This window comes from Rousettus aegyptiacus, unplaced genomic scaffold (genome assembly GCF_014176215.1).
Source record: "Rousettus aegyptiacus isolate mRouAeg1 unplaced genomic scaffold, mRouAeg1.p scaffold_m13_p_11, whole genome shotgun sequence".
Taxonomy (NCBI): domain Eukaryota; kingdom Metazoa; phylum Chordata; class Mammalia; order Chiroptera; family Pteropodidae; genus Rousettus; species Rousettus aegyptiacus.
In genome coordinates this window covers 4,596,003-4,609,958 of record NW_023416286.1, presented here as the reverse complement: position 1 = coordinate 4,609,958, position 13,956 = coordinate 4,596,003, and the positions used below count along the sequence as shown (strand labels likewise).

Below are 13,956 nucleotides of genomic sequence, written 5' to 3'. Positions count from 1 at the left end.
CATGGAAAACATGGTAGAAGAAAACACAGGGCACCCAGTCGAGTCTCGGTGTGTGCGTGTGGCACCATGAGCCAGGCATCCTCTAAGGGCTCGACCCTGTCAACCTATTTAACCCCACACGGACCCTATATCAATGATCATCCCCGTTTGGCAGGTGGGGGGAACGGAGGCACAGAAAGGTCAGGTCACCTGCCTGAGATAACGCACTAAATTGTGGCCAGATTCAAATGCAGGCGGCCTGGCTCTGAATCCAGGCTCAGAGCCACCAGGCTTGACGATTCCCGTGTCTCAGCAACAGGACGTTGCTTCCCGCAGCCACAGTTCACCCAACTGTGAAATGGGCTTCTCAAGACTCTCCTCTGTGGTGTGCGGAGGGGTTAACTGACACCGGGCTGGGGCCTGGGAGAAGTGTTTTGAGAACGGCAGTCTCTGTTACCTCAGTACCTGCGGGAAGAAGGAAGAAGGAAGAAGAGCTCACCCCACACCCCAGGGCCCCATCTCCTTTCGGTGTTAAGCCCCTGCCGAGTGGTCCCTTGCCGAGTGGTCCGACGCCCCACTGAGAGATGCTACAAAGCCGGGTGAGGATGCAGGCCCCGGCTCTTCCAGAAACCACAGGGCGAAGCGCCCGGCGGCCTGTGAGCCTCCCGGTCGGCGCGCGCAGCGGGGCGAGGGGCCCCTTGGCTTCGTCATGGCTTCTCCCTCCCCCGACCTCGGACCTAACCGCAGCGCATCCTGTTGCGGCGGCGCCGCGGGAGAAGGAAGCAGAGGCTGGGGTCCCAAGTCACCTCCCCGCGAAATCCTGCAGGGGTGTGAGGCAAGGCTCGCCCCACCCCACCGTGAGGCCCCAGCGTATAAAGGCGGCCCGGGCGGCCCGCACTCCGCCCTCCCCATCGCTGTGCTCCCTGCGCGCCATGTCCCGACGCTGCGCGCTGGTGCCCTGGGCGCTCCTGGCCCTGCTGGGCCTTGCGGCGGCACAAGAAGACGAGTCGTGCTGCGGCCCCATTGTGCCCAAGAGAGAGTGGGGGGCCCAGGCATCCGAGTGCACGGACGATCTGAAGCAACCGGTGCGCTACGTGGTGGTGTCGCACACGGCGGGCAGCGTCTGCAACACGCCGGCCTTGTGCCGGCAGCAGGCCCAGAACGTGCAGCACTACCACAAGCAGACGCTCGGCTTCTGCGACGTGGGCTACAAGTAAGCGCGGACGGGAGGCGGCAAGGCTGTGCCCCAGCAGCGAGCGGCGGGTCGCCCGCTGACACCCGGCACAGTGGACTCAGCCCCGCGGGGTGTGGGTGCCGTTTCTGCCGAGTCACCACACAGGGCCGGGGCGGCTGCAGGCGGCACAGAGGTGCGAGGAGGAGGTGGGAAGGGCGGATGTCCCAACTCTGGTTCCCAGAGGGAAAGACAGACTTTGCCAACACCCACAAAAGTGTCCTTCTCCCCTGGAGCCCCTGCAGCAACCGAGGCCCTGAGAAAACGTGAGGGGACGTGGGTTCCTCCTGACCGGGTCTGGCGCCTTTGCTGGGAGGCAGACAGTCGGCCTGGTTGAGCTGGGGCCAGGGGCCAGTGCCAGCCGGGCACCGTGGTCCACCGGAGCATGAAACCCCGACGGGCAAAGCGCCCGGGACACCTCCTGGCACGTGGGCTTAGTCCCCGAGTCTGTGGACGGCGGCCATCAGGCACCTGCTCTGCCCCAGGCCACGTGCCCGCCGCCGGGCTGGGAACGCAGCCGCGAACAGCGCGACCCTCACCCCACTGGATGCGAAGACCAGCGGGGAGAAACTCAGGCCGCACGATGGGTTCAGACGGGGTGGAAGCGGGGCGGCTGAGCGACCTCAGAAGCGGGAACCAGACCCACATGGGCTCCTCTGGAAGGGCGGGGTGAAGGGAACATCTTCCCGTTCTGGTGGCTCTGAGGTGGCTCTGGAGGGGGCAGCTGGGGAAGCAGAGCAAGCTGAGGGGACTGCGGGGTGAAGGGCGTGGGGCCAAGCGAGCGGGGTGAGGCAGAAAGGCCAGAGGTCAGGGTGTCCCGCGGCAGCTGGGAGGACTGAAGGCGACGAGGAGGAGATGGGAGGAGCGAGGGCACAGGGCCTGCGGGCCATGGCGGGGACTCTGGCTCTCCTGAGGAGGCAGCAGCTCAGGGACAGCTGTGAGCAGGCTCTCCTTCTAGCTGCCGGCGCCTTACTGGACATGCAGGTTCCCAGGTCCCACCCCTACGGGGCCTCGGTCGGGCCGGGGTGCGGCCGGGAAATCTGGGGATCTCACTCGGAGAACTCTGGAAGCCTCCCAGAGCATCCCCAGCTCTCCAGGGTCAAGATTTTAGAACTCCAAGGTTCTAACGTCAAGACTGTGTTTACAAGAAACCCCCATTCTTAGCGTACCCTTGGAGTCAGGAACACCACAGCCTGGCTCCTCAGCCTCGGGCCCGAACTGCCCGCGGGAAAGCAGACCCGGGTCTGTTCCTCAGACGTTAGGATTCAGAGCCGGACCCAAATGTTCTGAACGTTCCCCCCTTGTCACCTCACGTTTTCTCAGGGCCTCGGTTTCTTCACCTGTGACGTTCCCGAAGCACCCACCGGGTTGGTGCTGGTGGCGGAGGTTTAAATTAGATGCGTCCATTTAACAAATGCACAGGGGGCACCAGTAGCCGGTGCCTGGAGCTGGGGACGTCAGCAGGGCCATTACCGGCCCATCCCGGGGGCCAGGGTCACTGTGGTATTTCTAGTGTCTTCAGATCCGGATTCTGAGGGTCTGGCTTCCTAAGTGGCAGATCCAGGACCCCAGATTCGGAAGTTCCAACACGCCGTGCGTCAGTGACGACCGTGAGCCAGGGGGTAAAGGTGCAGGTGCTGCTGCTCCATCTTCTCGTCAACTCCAACGAGCCCGGTCACACTCGCTCAATCGAGGGGTGTCAGTGAGTGTCGAGGATCTGCCGGGGCTACGGGCTCCATGGCCGGTGGCAGCCCCAGCCCCGAAGTCCCCGACCCTGTCTCTTAAGTGGACCCTGGCGGGGAACAGGACAGGAAGCAGGCTGGGGTGAGGGCAGGAGAGCTGCTCGATGGAGCGTTCTGAGGCAGGGGCCTCTGGGGCGTGACCTTGGGCAACTCGTCTCTAAGTCTCTGCTTCCTCAGCTTCAAGTCAGGGTGACAACAGTTCCTGCCTCAGAGGGCTGCATGTGAGGACTTAGCAAATCAAGAGCTCAACAAATCCTCCAGGGAGGCAGGAGAGAGCAAGGAATCAGATCCTGGGGGTGGGAGTCACGGAGACCTGGGTGAAAATCCCGGCTCTGCCCCTCACTGGCTGTGTGACCATGGGCAGGTGTCTCCACCTCTCTGATTCTCTGTCTTCAGAATGGGGGCAGGAGTGACTCATGGGTCGCTGAGAGGATGAGAAAGATGCACGCAGAGCCGTGCTGAGGACAGCACGGGCCACTGTCTTTGTCGTTGTTGGGGGAGAATGGGGCAAGGAGGGTGTGGGGACACTGTGTGTGAGTGACAGGAATAAAAGGCAGGGGTGAGTGGAGGGAGGGGGAGCCCTCTCCCAGGAGGCCCTCCCTCCCTCATCGCCCTCCCTCACCCCCGCCCCCCACAGCTTCCTGATCGGAGAAGACGGCCTCGTGTACGAGGGCCGGGGCTGGACCGTCAAGGGGGCCCACGCGGGGAAAAGCTGGAACGCCATATCCATCGGCATCACCTTCATGGGCAACTACATGGGTGAGTGACTGTCCAGCCAGTCAGGAGAGGGAGCTCACCCGGGCCTGGGGGACAGCACCGGACGCCGCGCGGTCGTTGGGAGACTGCCACCTACAAGCTCTGTGCCCTTGCACAAGTGACTCTGCTTTTCCGAGTTTCATTTGCTCCCTTGGGTAATAACCACTTCAACCACACGGTTCGGACGAGGATTACTCAATCCATAGAAACGTTCCTCTGCCGGCCCACAGCACCGAGCGGTGCTTGGTAACAGCATTGCTGTGGGTAGGACCCCCGGGCCTGGGGGACAGGGCGAATGAGCGATCACGATGACTGCTGGCATTTGCCGCACCGGGTGTCCTTCCACAGCTGCACAGAAAGCACACGATCGCATTGCCCCAGGCAGGGACCTCTAGTCTCTCCTTTCACAGATGAGGAAACTGAGGCACAGGGCAGTGAAGTCGGTGCCAGGGGACGGCAGAGCGCGATCCGGGCCCTCGCACAGTTGGGAACGCTGCCCCACACTCCCCTGCGCGCTGAGGAAGCCCCACTCAATGCCTGCCTCTGCCCCACCCAGAGCGGACGCCCCCGCCCCGGGCCATCAGGGCGGCCAAGAGTCTGCTGGCTTGTGGTGTGGCTAAAGGGGTCCTGCACCCCAACTACGAGGTCAAAGGGCACCGGGACGTGCAGCGGACACTCTCGCCGGGAGACCAGCTGTACGAAATCATCCAGACGTGGCCACGACACCGCGTGTGAGGCCCTATGTCCGCGCCGTCAGAAGCCCACACCCCCCAATAAAGGTCAGCTCCGACTGCGCTCCCGTGTCCGCCCGCCGCAAACCTTCCTCCCACCGAGCCCCCGGCCGAGCCCCCGCCTCCCAGCGCTCTGTCCCGGCTGCTGCGCAGAACCCGGAGGCCCTGACCCCGAAGCAAGTCCCCAGAGATCCCAGCTCAGAAGCAACATCACAGCTCAGGACCCAGAGGTCTCAGGTCGGAACGCGGGAATCGGCCCCAAGCCAGCCCAGATGTCACCGACAGCAGCTTCGGGGCCCTCCCAGGCAGTGAGCCACGCTGTGAGGCGCCCCTCTCCACCACGTAGCCAGAGACTTCCTGTGCCCAGTCTGTCCTTGGACCCCTCTGGGACAGGCTGCTCACCACCACCCCACCGCACCCCCTCACGCTGCTTCAGAGTATGGGAGTTTTTCTTAAGCCTGAACCCCAACCTGCCCCCAATCACAGACATGCCCAGAAATGCGCACAGGTGCCCACTGCAGGCCACCCCATCCTCACATGTCTCCCCTCCACCCTTACTCTTAGGTCACCAGCTGAGGGACCCCAAGGGCAAATATGTTTGTTTACAAAACAGACAGCCGAGTAAAGGGGCAGGGGGAGGGGCAGGGGAGGGGGAGGGGCGCTAGCTTCACCTTGACCTCTCTCTGCTGCTTCTCCTTGGCTTTCGCAATGGCTGCGATGGCACGCGACCACCTGGGGCCGGCAACAAGAGGCTGGGGTCACAGGCTCCCGCCCCCGCCGCTCTAGTCCTGTCGGCCTCCTCCCACTCACGGGGCTGGGGCGGCACAGACCCGTGGGGGAGGGCGAGGGGCAGGCGGGCGGGCGGGATGGCCTTGACCCCGGCCCCGCGACCGGGAGCGCGCAGCACCTCAGCCAGGAGACGTGGAGCGCTCCCGAGACGAGACCACGCAGCCCGGTCCTTGGGCCCCGTGGGCGGAACCGCTGGCGAGGTCTGTCTCCTCCTGCGAGCACAGGACCCGCTGTCAGCTTCCCGCCGGCCAGGCCAAGTCCTGTCCCAAGCTCCTTCCCGGCCCGCAGCAGCTCCGAACCTTCGGGTCCATCCTCCCAAACTGCTGGTCATCCGCACCCTCGCGCCAGAGTCGCACAGACTCTCCGCCCCTCTCAGAGCCCCACGAAACTCTCCCCCAGATACGCATCACTGCCCCACACCCCCTTCCCCGGGGCCTTCTTCGTGGTCTCCCAAAGCTCCCTGGAACGCCTCAATTCCCACCCCCCGCCCCGGCACGAAACCAGCGCACACCATCCCGGATCTTCATCAGCTGCTCAGTGCCCTGTCCCTCCACGGGACCCTCAGGCCCCGCCCCTCTGCCCCGGTCCCCAATCCAGGCCCAACCTCCTGATGCAGCAGCCTCCGGCCCTGCTCATCGCTCCACAGACCCCACCCACCCCTTCCACCCGTGGGCGCCTCCTGTTTGCACGCAGCCCCTCAGGCACCCGCTACCCGGCACCCCTCCCCCCTTTACTCGCCCACCTCCATCCTGCGCAGGTCCGGTCCCGGCGCTCAGACCCCGCCCGCTCCCCTCTAGCTCCGCCCAGCCTGCCCCAAGCTCACCCCAGGCCGCGCACCTCTCGCCCTTAAGGAAGGGGCGAGCTTGCTGTTCAGGGTCTTCGGGTGGGCGCGCAACTCCGTACCGACGCCTTCACCTCCTCCAGCAGCTGAGACGCGAGGGTGCAGAGGTCGAGGCTGAGGCTGGGGTCCCGGGTCGGCATGCCTTCCCCGCCCCCGCCGCGCCCCTAAACTTCCTTTGCCAGGCGGTAACATCCAGGCTGCAGCTCTGGCCCAGCAGGGCCCGAGGCCGCGCTCCCGCCGGGGCTCCTGCTCCAGGCAGACCAACGGTCTGCGCAGCGCCTCGGCCCCCTGGCGCCGCCTGCCCCGCCAGCACCCACTCCGCCAGCGCCTCCTCGCACGACCGGCTCAGCTGCGCCTACAGCTCCTGCTTCTAGGATGCCTGGCGTGATACCCTGGGCGGGGCGGGGAGAGGGAAGAAAGTGAGGGCTGGTGCCTGGGGGGGTGGGCGGGGGGCGGCGTGCGAGGGCACTCTCATCATCCCCACTCCTATTCGAGGATCCTTACACACCAGTTCCCCTCCCCCAGGATGGACAGACCCACCGCTCCCAGCTGTCCTCACTGCCAGGTCACCTTCATCCACTTGCCATGCACCCGCTGGGGCGGACACAGCCCTGGGAGTGCTAATTCCAAAAGATGTCATCGATCTGTTCTCCATACCCTCAGAGCCTCACCCTGGTCCTGGCCCCAGCCTACCCCGGCCTCCCAGCCAGGTCACACTGGCTCCCTTTCACAGAAGGACTCTCTGAAATGCAAATCCGATCAGGTCACAGGGCCCCTTTCAGAAAGCTTCCTTAAGAAAAAGACTTGCACACAAGGCTATTCCTCACAGCACTGTTTGTAATAGCAAAACAGTGGCAATGACCAAAACGTACATCGGCAGAGAACTGGTTGATTTTCTATGGCGCATCGGCTCAGCTGAGTCCCACACGACTGTGAAAAGGAACAAGAAAGATCTCTATGTCCCGTCACCAAGTGACAACCAGATAGAAGTTTAAAAACAGTGTGGAACGATGTTTCGTGTGTGTCCTCATGGGAGAGAAAAAAAGGAATTACAAGTTACATCTGTTCATATTTCAAAACTAGATAAGGCTGAATCAAAAATTTTTAAAAGTAAGGTACCTACGAAAGGTGGAGGGACAGAATTGGCCACCGGGACACAAGCCGGACCCCTCTGAATGTACCCTCTTTTTTAATTTTGACTTTGGAACTGTGAAAATATTCTACACACTGAACAAGCACGATGCCATCTGATCCCGGAAGCTAAGAGGGTCGGGCCTGGTTAGTACTTGCATGGGAGACCACCTAGGAAGACCAGGTGCTATAGGTGTAAAAAATAAAAAGCGAGGGAGTGTAAGCGGACAAGAACCTTGCAATCTGTGAGGTCGACCAAGGGTGCCCCCCCCCAAAATAATAATAATAAAAACAAAATATTCCACACAAATAAATTTTAACAGAATCAATCGCTAAAATGTTTAAAAGTGACTCAAACCACTCCAACTGTATAACGAAGTTGGTGGCATACCGGAGATACATGTCAAGTGACCAAAAAAAATTTTTTTTTCAATTTTAGTAAGTACGATATACCCTAAGGCCAAAAAAACTGCAAAAAAAATCTTAAATTCATTCAGTACTCTCATTATTACTGATTACATTGTTATTATTAGGATAAAGCAAATACATAATTAGGAATTATGTTACTGTTACTAGAAACTAAGATTTTTCAGCATGAGAAAAGTCATACAAATGAAAGAGGTTAATAAGCACAGACATCATCTTTCTCTTTCTAAAAATGTGTCCGCTTTCTGGCTCTTTCCACCTCAGAACGCCTAATAGCACTCTCAAGCCAATGGCTGTGAACACCCCATAGGACCAGACTGCGGTCTCTAAAGACAATTTCCTACTAAAGGAACGAGTGCTCCTTGGAAAGATTGCTCCTACCAGCTCTGGGGTGGAAAGTCCAAGACCTCTCGACGTGCTACGAAACAAGGCAGCCACGTGTGGTGGGCTGAATATCAGCCTCCCAAAAGACATCCATGTTCTGATCTCTGGAATCTGTGAAAGTTACCTCATATAGGAAAAAAAGAAAAGTTTATAGATCTGATTAAATCAAGAACTTTGAGATGAAGGGATGCTCAAAGTGGGCCCTAAGTATAATCTCAGTTATCCTAGAGAAGAGAGGCTGAGGGAGACCCGCCACTGAAGAGGAGATGGGCAGTGTGGCTACAGGGACAAAGGTTGAAGCGAAGCGGTCACAAGCCGAAGATTGGTGACAGCCACCAGAAGCTGGACGAGGAAAGAAACGGATTCGCCCACAGCCTCTAGGGGCAGAACTGCCCAGTCAGCCCCTTGATCTCAGCCCAGTGAAAGTGATTTCAGACTTCTGGCCTCTAGAATGGGAAGAAAATTAACTTCTGTTGTTTGAAACCACAAAGATTGTAATTTGTCACGGCGGCATAGGACCCAACATACCATCGACTAAATTTACATTCGTGAGTATGTAATCGTAGTGAAAACTGAACACAACTCGTTGATCGTCATGGAGGATGTAAGGAAACCGAGTCATTCTTCTGACAGAAGGATAGCAAAGGGGCGGGGAACAAGCATCAGTCATGCCTTTCCCACAGGAAATGTACCTCGGGGAAACCAAACAGTTGATACGGGAACGCTTTCCTCATCGAAGAAGTCCAGCTAACAAAAGCAGAATTATGGAATTAGCTCATTACCCTTTACCAACTCCTAATGAAAAATCTCTCTGGCCACCGATCCTCAATCATCACCAAAACTGTATATTAACTCAGTTGTTCTCACCCTGCCTGAAAATTAACATCAATTAGGGATCTGAAACACATACGGATACCTACGTTGTGGGCAAAACTTTGAATCTGCCCTCGTAATCAAGAGTGAGACACGAAGGCCACCTATGCCTACTTCTCAACACCGTGCTGGAGGCCCTGTCCAGTGCGATGACGCGATAAGAAGACACGGAAGATAAGGATCGAGAAGGAATTAACAGAACGGTCATTTGCGGATGATGATAAACATGGAAAATCAGACAGAATCTACAGACAAATTATTAGAAATAATGAGAGAGCTAACTGAAGTTGCTAGATACACAATCAATATACAATTATCAATTATACTCAAATCAACGTGATTACTATTCGAAGTAAAGAAACCGATAATGAAAGTACCCAAGATGAAAAAAATAACCTAACAACAACAAGGGTTAATGGAACAACATTATTGAGATGTTAAACGAGACCTACATAAATGTAAAGACTTACTCTGTCTACAGATTGGAACACTCACTACAGTATTTATAAAGATTTCAGCTCTCCCTAAATTGTTCTATAGATTCAACACCATACCCATGAAAATTCCAACAAGTTGTATGTGTTTATACCGTAAACCCTTTAATTCTGATATTTATATGGAAACACAGATTATCAAGAATAACCAAAAAAATCTTGAAAAGAAAAAAACAAAGAGAGAGGACTGGCTCCACCCAACATTCGGACTGATTGCAAAGCTACCGTTAATTAAAACAGGATGGCGCCGGCACCAGGAGAGACAAATAAGCCACTGGACTACAGAGCGCAGAACCTCGCCCGCGTGTGAACACGCATCGGGACAAAGGCGACAGTGGCTGAGCAGTAGGATAAGGACGCTCTTTTCAACAAACGGCACCGGGATACATGACTGACTAGTCAATGAAAGGACCCCCGCCTCATCAGAAATCGATCCCAGGCGAACTGTAGGTGTCAGAATCGTAGATGACGACATAGGAGAATGTCTTCGTGACACTGGGGCAAAAGGATTCTGAGACAGGACATAAAAAGGACTGACTTCACAGGAGAAACGTCTAAATGAGTCTACATAAAAAAGAAGAACCTCTGTTGATCAAAAGACACTTACAGTAAGAGAGGGAAAAGGCCCGGGGAAGGCAAGGAGGAGAGTTTCGAAACACATGAATTCCTACAGGGCTCATCTCCAGACTATGTAAAGAACTCCTAGACATCAATAAGGTAGGGGTGATCAGAAGGAGAACGAACATGACAGGTGAGCAGACAACTCACAAAAGCAGAAACCCAACTGGCAACTGAACGTGAGAAAAAGTGCTCGACTTCTCCAGGAATGAGAGAAATGCCAGCGAAAACACCCCAAAGGCGCTGGGCTGATGAGAACTTTGTCAGAGAGGGATGCAGCTCTCACTATCCGGAGTCATCGGCCTCAGCACCTCCTGACAGAAGCAAGGCGTCTTGCCAACGACCTGAACCGAGTTTGATAGCTGCTTCATCACAAATGTGGAAAAGAGAGGAATACATTAACCATGAAGACCAGATCCACAAAATCTGGACCGTGGGAAACTCTACAGGGCAAATGACCTGGCTTCTTCCACAACTGAGCAGCATGGATAAAGGGGGTACACTAATCAATTAAGAGAGATTTAATAAACACGTCGACAAGGCGCAATGTGCGGCCGTATTCACGGATTAATTCACCGAAGACACCTGTGAGGTAATCGGAGAAGTGTCCACACACACACACGCTCCTGAAGTCTTGACAATCCTGCGTATGTGATAACGGTGCTTCTGTTTGTATCTTAAATGTCCTCGTACGTTAAAGACGGGTTTTGGGGTGTTCATGGCGGAGGAATGATGTCTGGGATTTGCTTCTCAGGAGAGGGTGAGGAGCGTAGATCGAACAAGATGGGTAAAACCCAGACGACATTTGGAGCTGGGCACGAGCACATGCGCATTATACTACAGTCGACTCCTGTGTGTGCTTGGATTTCTTCCTAAGAAAACATTGTGTTTTCAATCTGTGGCTCTCCAAAGAGCTTCCCATTCAGCCCCTTGCAGACAAAGTCCCCCCGGTCCCGTGTTCCCGCCTCACTCCCCCCCCCCCCGGTGCTCTGCCCGGCCTCTCCCTGCGAGGGCAGCTCCTTCCTCCCGGATCGCTCCTCCTGGCATACGGGTCCCCGCGCATCCTTCGCACATCGCCTCCCACGGAAGCCCCTCCGCCCCCGCCAGGCCTGGTACATCCCGCTGCCCTCTGCTCTCCCGCTGTCTGTGCGTTTCCTTCCAGCTGCCGAGCTGACAGGCATCAGGGAGATGGTCCGTTTTCTGTCTGGATCCCCAACCCACCGGGACAGCGTCACCAGCTGTCTGGCCGCTGGGCAGGAACCTGGGCGCTCTCACCAGGCCTCCCTCCTCCAACGCTGCTCCACTAATGACAAGCTGGCTGACCACGGGCAGTTTCACTTCACATCTCTGTGAAGTGTGACAATAGACCTTATCCGGAGGTGGCGGGACTCTAGGATGAGTACTTAGACCACATCTGGCACTGAGGAAGGGCCCAGGAAACATTAACTCGTGCTGGGCCGCGTGCCTGGCACACAGTAGGAACTCGCTAAGTGTTGGACGAATGAATGAATAAATCCTGGAGTCGAATGAATGAATGAATCCTTCCCAAACTCTCAAGCTCCCAGCTGGGAAGAGGAAAAGAAGCCACTATGTGGCTGTGGGAATCTCCGGGCAGAGGGCCCCACCGTGTGGCCAGCCTGGAAAACACATGTGCCCACGCACATGGAGGCACCTACCAGACCCGAGGGCAGATCTGAGGCTGATCTGAAAGTAAAGCCTATCTTGCTTCCAGCACTCTGCCTACTCCTCCAGGAAGAACCACGGGCTTCTCCAGCTCCGTGAGCTCCCCAGCCTGGCAGGGCGGAGGGCTAGTCTTCCCTGTCAGCACGGAGCGGCCTGTCCTGGGCTGGCAGCTGCCAACCTTGCACAACGGCTAAGGGAACCAGAGCGCGCTTGGCACAGGCTGCCTGGACTCAAGGTCTACACCGGCCGTATTACTCCCTGTGTGACCTGTGGCAAGTTCTCTAACCTCTCTGTGCCTCCGTTTCCTCCTCTGTTACATGGGGACGATAGCAGTGCCTACTCAGTGAGGATCAAATCAACTAAGATGATAAAGCACTGAGCAGAGTCCCTGCACACGGTTAAATGCCACAAACATCAGCTCCTGGTATTATTATTGTTATTGTTATTACTAATGCTGTTGCTGCTGCTTCTGCTGCTGCTGCTGCTGCTGCTAGTAAAAATATCCTTAGCCCTCCCCAATGAGCGGGACCCCTCCAGGTGGAGCCTGAGTGCCCCACACAGCAAGCACTCGACCTGCGGCAAACCTTTGCTTTCCTCGCTTCTGTCCCAGGCCCCTCGTGCTCACCACGCCCCCACCCTCACATGAGGCCTCAGCACGTGCGGCTCCCTCTGCCCAGAACACTTCCTCGCCCCTCCCTCTGACCCACCCCAGGACCCCATCGGGCAGCTGTCCCGGCCTCCCGCAGCCCAGGCTCTTCCCTGACGAACTCCGTCTCCGCCTGCAACGACACAGGTGGTGACGTGACACCGGCCGGCTGCCCCCTTGGCGGGCCCTGTCCAGCAGGGGCACGCGAGGGGCCAGCAGGGAGGAGGCGCTCAGCAGAGCGCTCCGCCCTACACTGTGTTCACGCGCACTGCCCCCTTGGCCTGGGACACCCCTCTTCCCAGGCGGGGTCAGGGCCCCTTCTGGGATCCCTCTCCTGCCCACTCTTAGTCCTTACTATCCACAGACAGATCCATCTCCCACAATGGACTGGGAGTCCCAGGAGGGCGGGGCCTAGAATGTCTTGGGCGCTGATCGGTCCCCAACGCCACCCAGCACAAGGCGAGCGCAGAGGAGAGGCTCAGGGTAGACATCTGGTGAACGAGGGCCCACCATCCCCCCCACCGGTGCTAAGAATCCTCGGGTCCCGCAATGCATGATGGGATGTGCTCCCATCCACAACTGCCCCCCTCCCCCAGACTCACTGCTCCCAAAGGTGCCAGATCTCAGAATCCCAGGGATCCCGACGGTCCTGGTGGTACAGCCCCCGAGGCAGCCCAGCTCCTCCTTCAGGGAGCGAATGACGCCCTGGAGGACCGCGGCATCTGGTCAGCCCTGGGACGGGAGGGGCAGCGGGTAGTGAATCCTGAGGATCAGAACCCTGGCATCTCAGAGGCCAAGGATCCCCCAGGAGCACTACCAGACCCCGACAGCCCGAGAGCATGAAACGCACCGTGCCACACACCTCACGTGCCCAGGGGCGCAAGTCCTGAACTCGACTTCAAGGCCCTCCCTGCCCCACACCCCTTGCCCCTTGCGCCTGTCACCCCCTCGCCACCCCTACGTTTCTCTTATAGAGCAGTCGTGCAGTCGTGGAACCACTGGGTCACGTTCCTTGCAGCCACGCCCAACCCTGAGATTCCGTGGTAGGAGATTCGAGATGGCCTGACCTGGGTCCCCTTGGTTGGCGAAAGGTAGGGCGTTTGATTAACTGCTGCCCCGGTTGCTATTCATAGAACAGCACTTGATAACATGAGAACTTCCCGCCAGGAAATCAGGGAGCTATTAACAGCGGGAGCAGACACTGTCCCCGGCTACCAACAGCCATTCCCAGCGCCGTTCTCCCTTGCCGCCTCCCGCTAAGGACTAGACGGCCAGACACTCATTTGCCCAGCATTCCTTGCATGTGACGACTTCTGGCCAAATATTATGCAAAAGGCCAGGTGACCATTTCTGGCCGAATAGTATAGAAAGTCTGTCGGGAGTCTTCTGAGAACACTTTGGTTTTCCTGAACAAAAACGCACGCACATCTCTGTTCCTCTCCCTCTTGCTTGGCTGCAGCCGCAATGCCCGGAGGTCCGGCAGCCATTTTTGACCAGGAAGAGATAAGGATGAAGTGACAATCCAGCACGTTAAGGATGATGAAAAACCAAAACAAAACAGGAGGCCGCGTTCCTAATGCCATTACCGAGCTGCCGCCACCTCCCTAGACACCCTGTGAAGTGACAAACTAT

General features: G+C 57.4%; 1 protein-coding gene across 1 annotated transcript; it reads left to right on the top strand.

Annotated features, from left to right (window-relative positions):
• Positions 1 to 905: 905 nt before the first annotated feature.
• LOC107508339 (peptidoglycan recognition protein 1-like) lies at positions 906 to 4,503 on the top strand. The gene is made up of 3 exons (XM_036228429.1): positions 906 to 1,192; positions 3,590 to 3,711; positions 4,265 to 4,503. Exons 1-3 carry the CDS (start codon positions 912 to 914, stop codon positions 4,441 to 4,443), a joined length of 582 nt encoding a protein of 193 aa, XP_036084322.1. The 5' UTR covers positions 906 to 911; the 3' UTR covers positions 4,444 to 4,503.
• Positions 4,504 to 13,956: the final 9,453 nt, after the last annotated feature.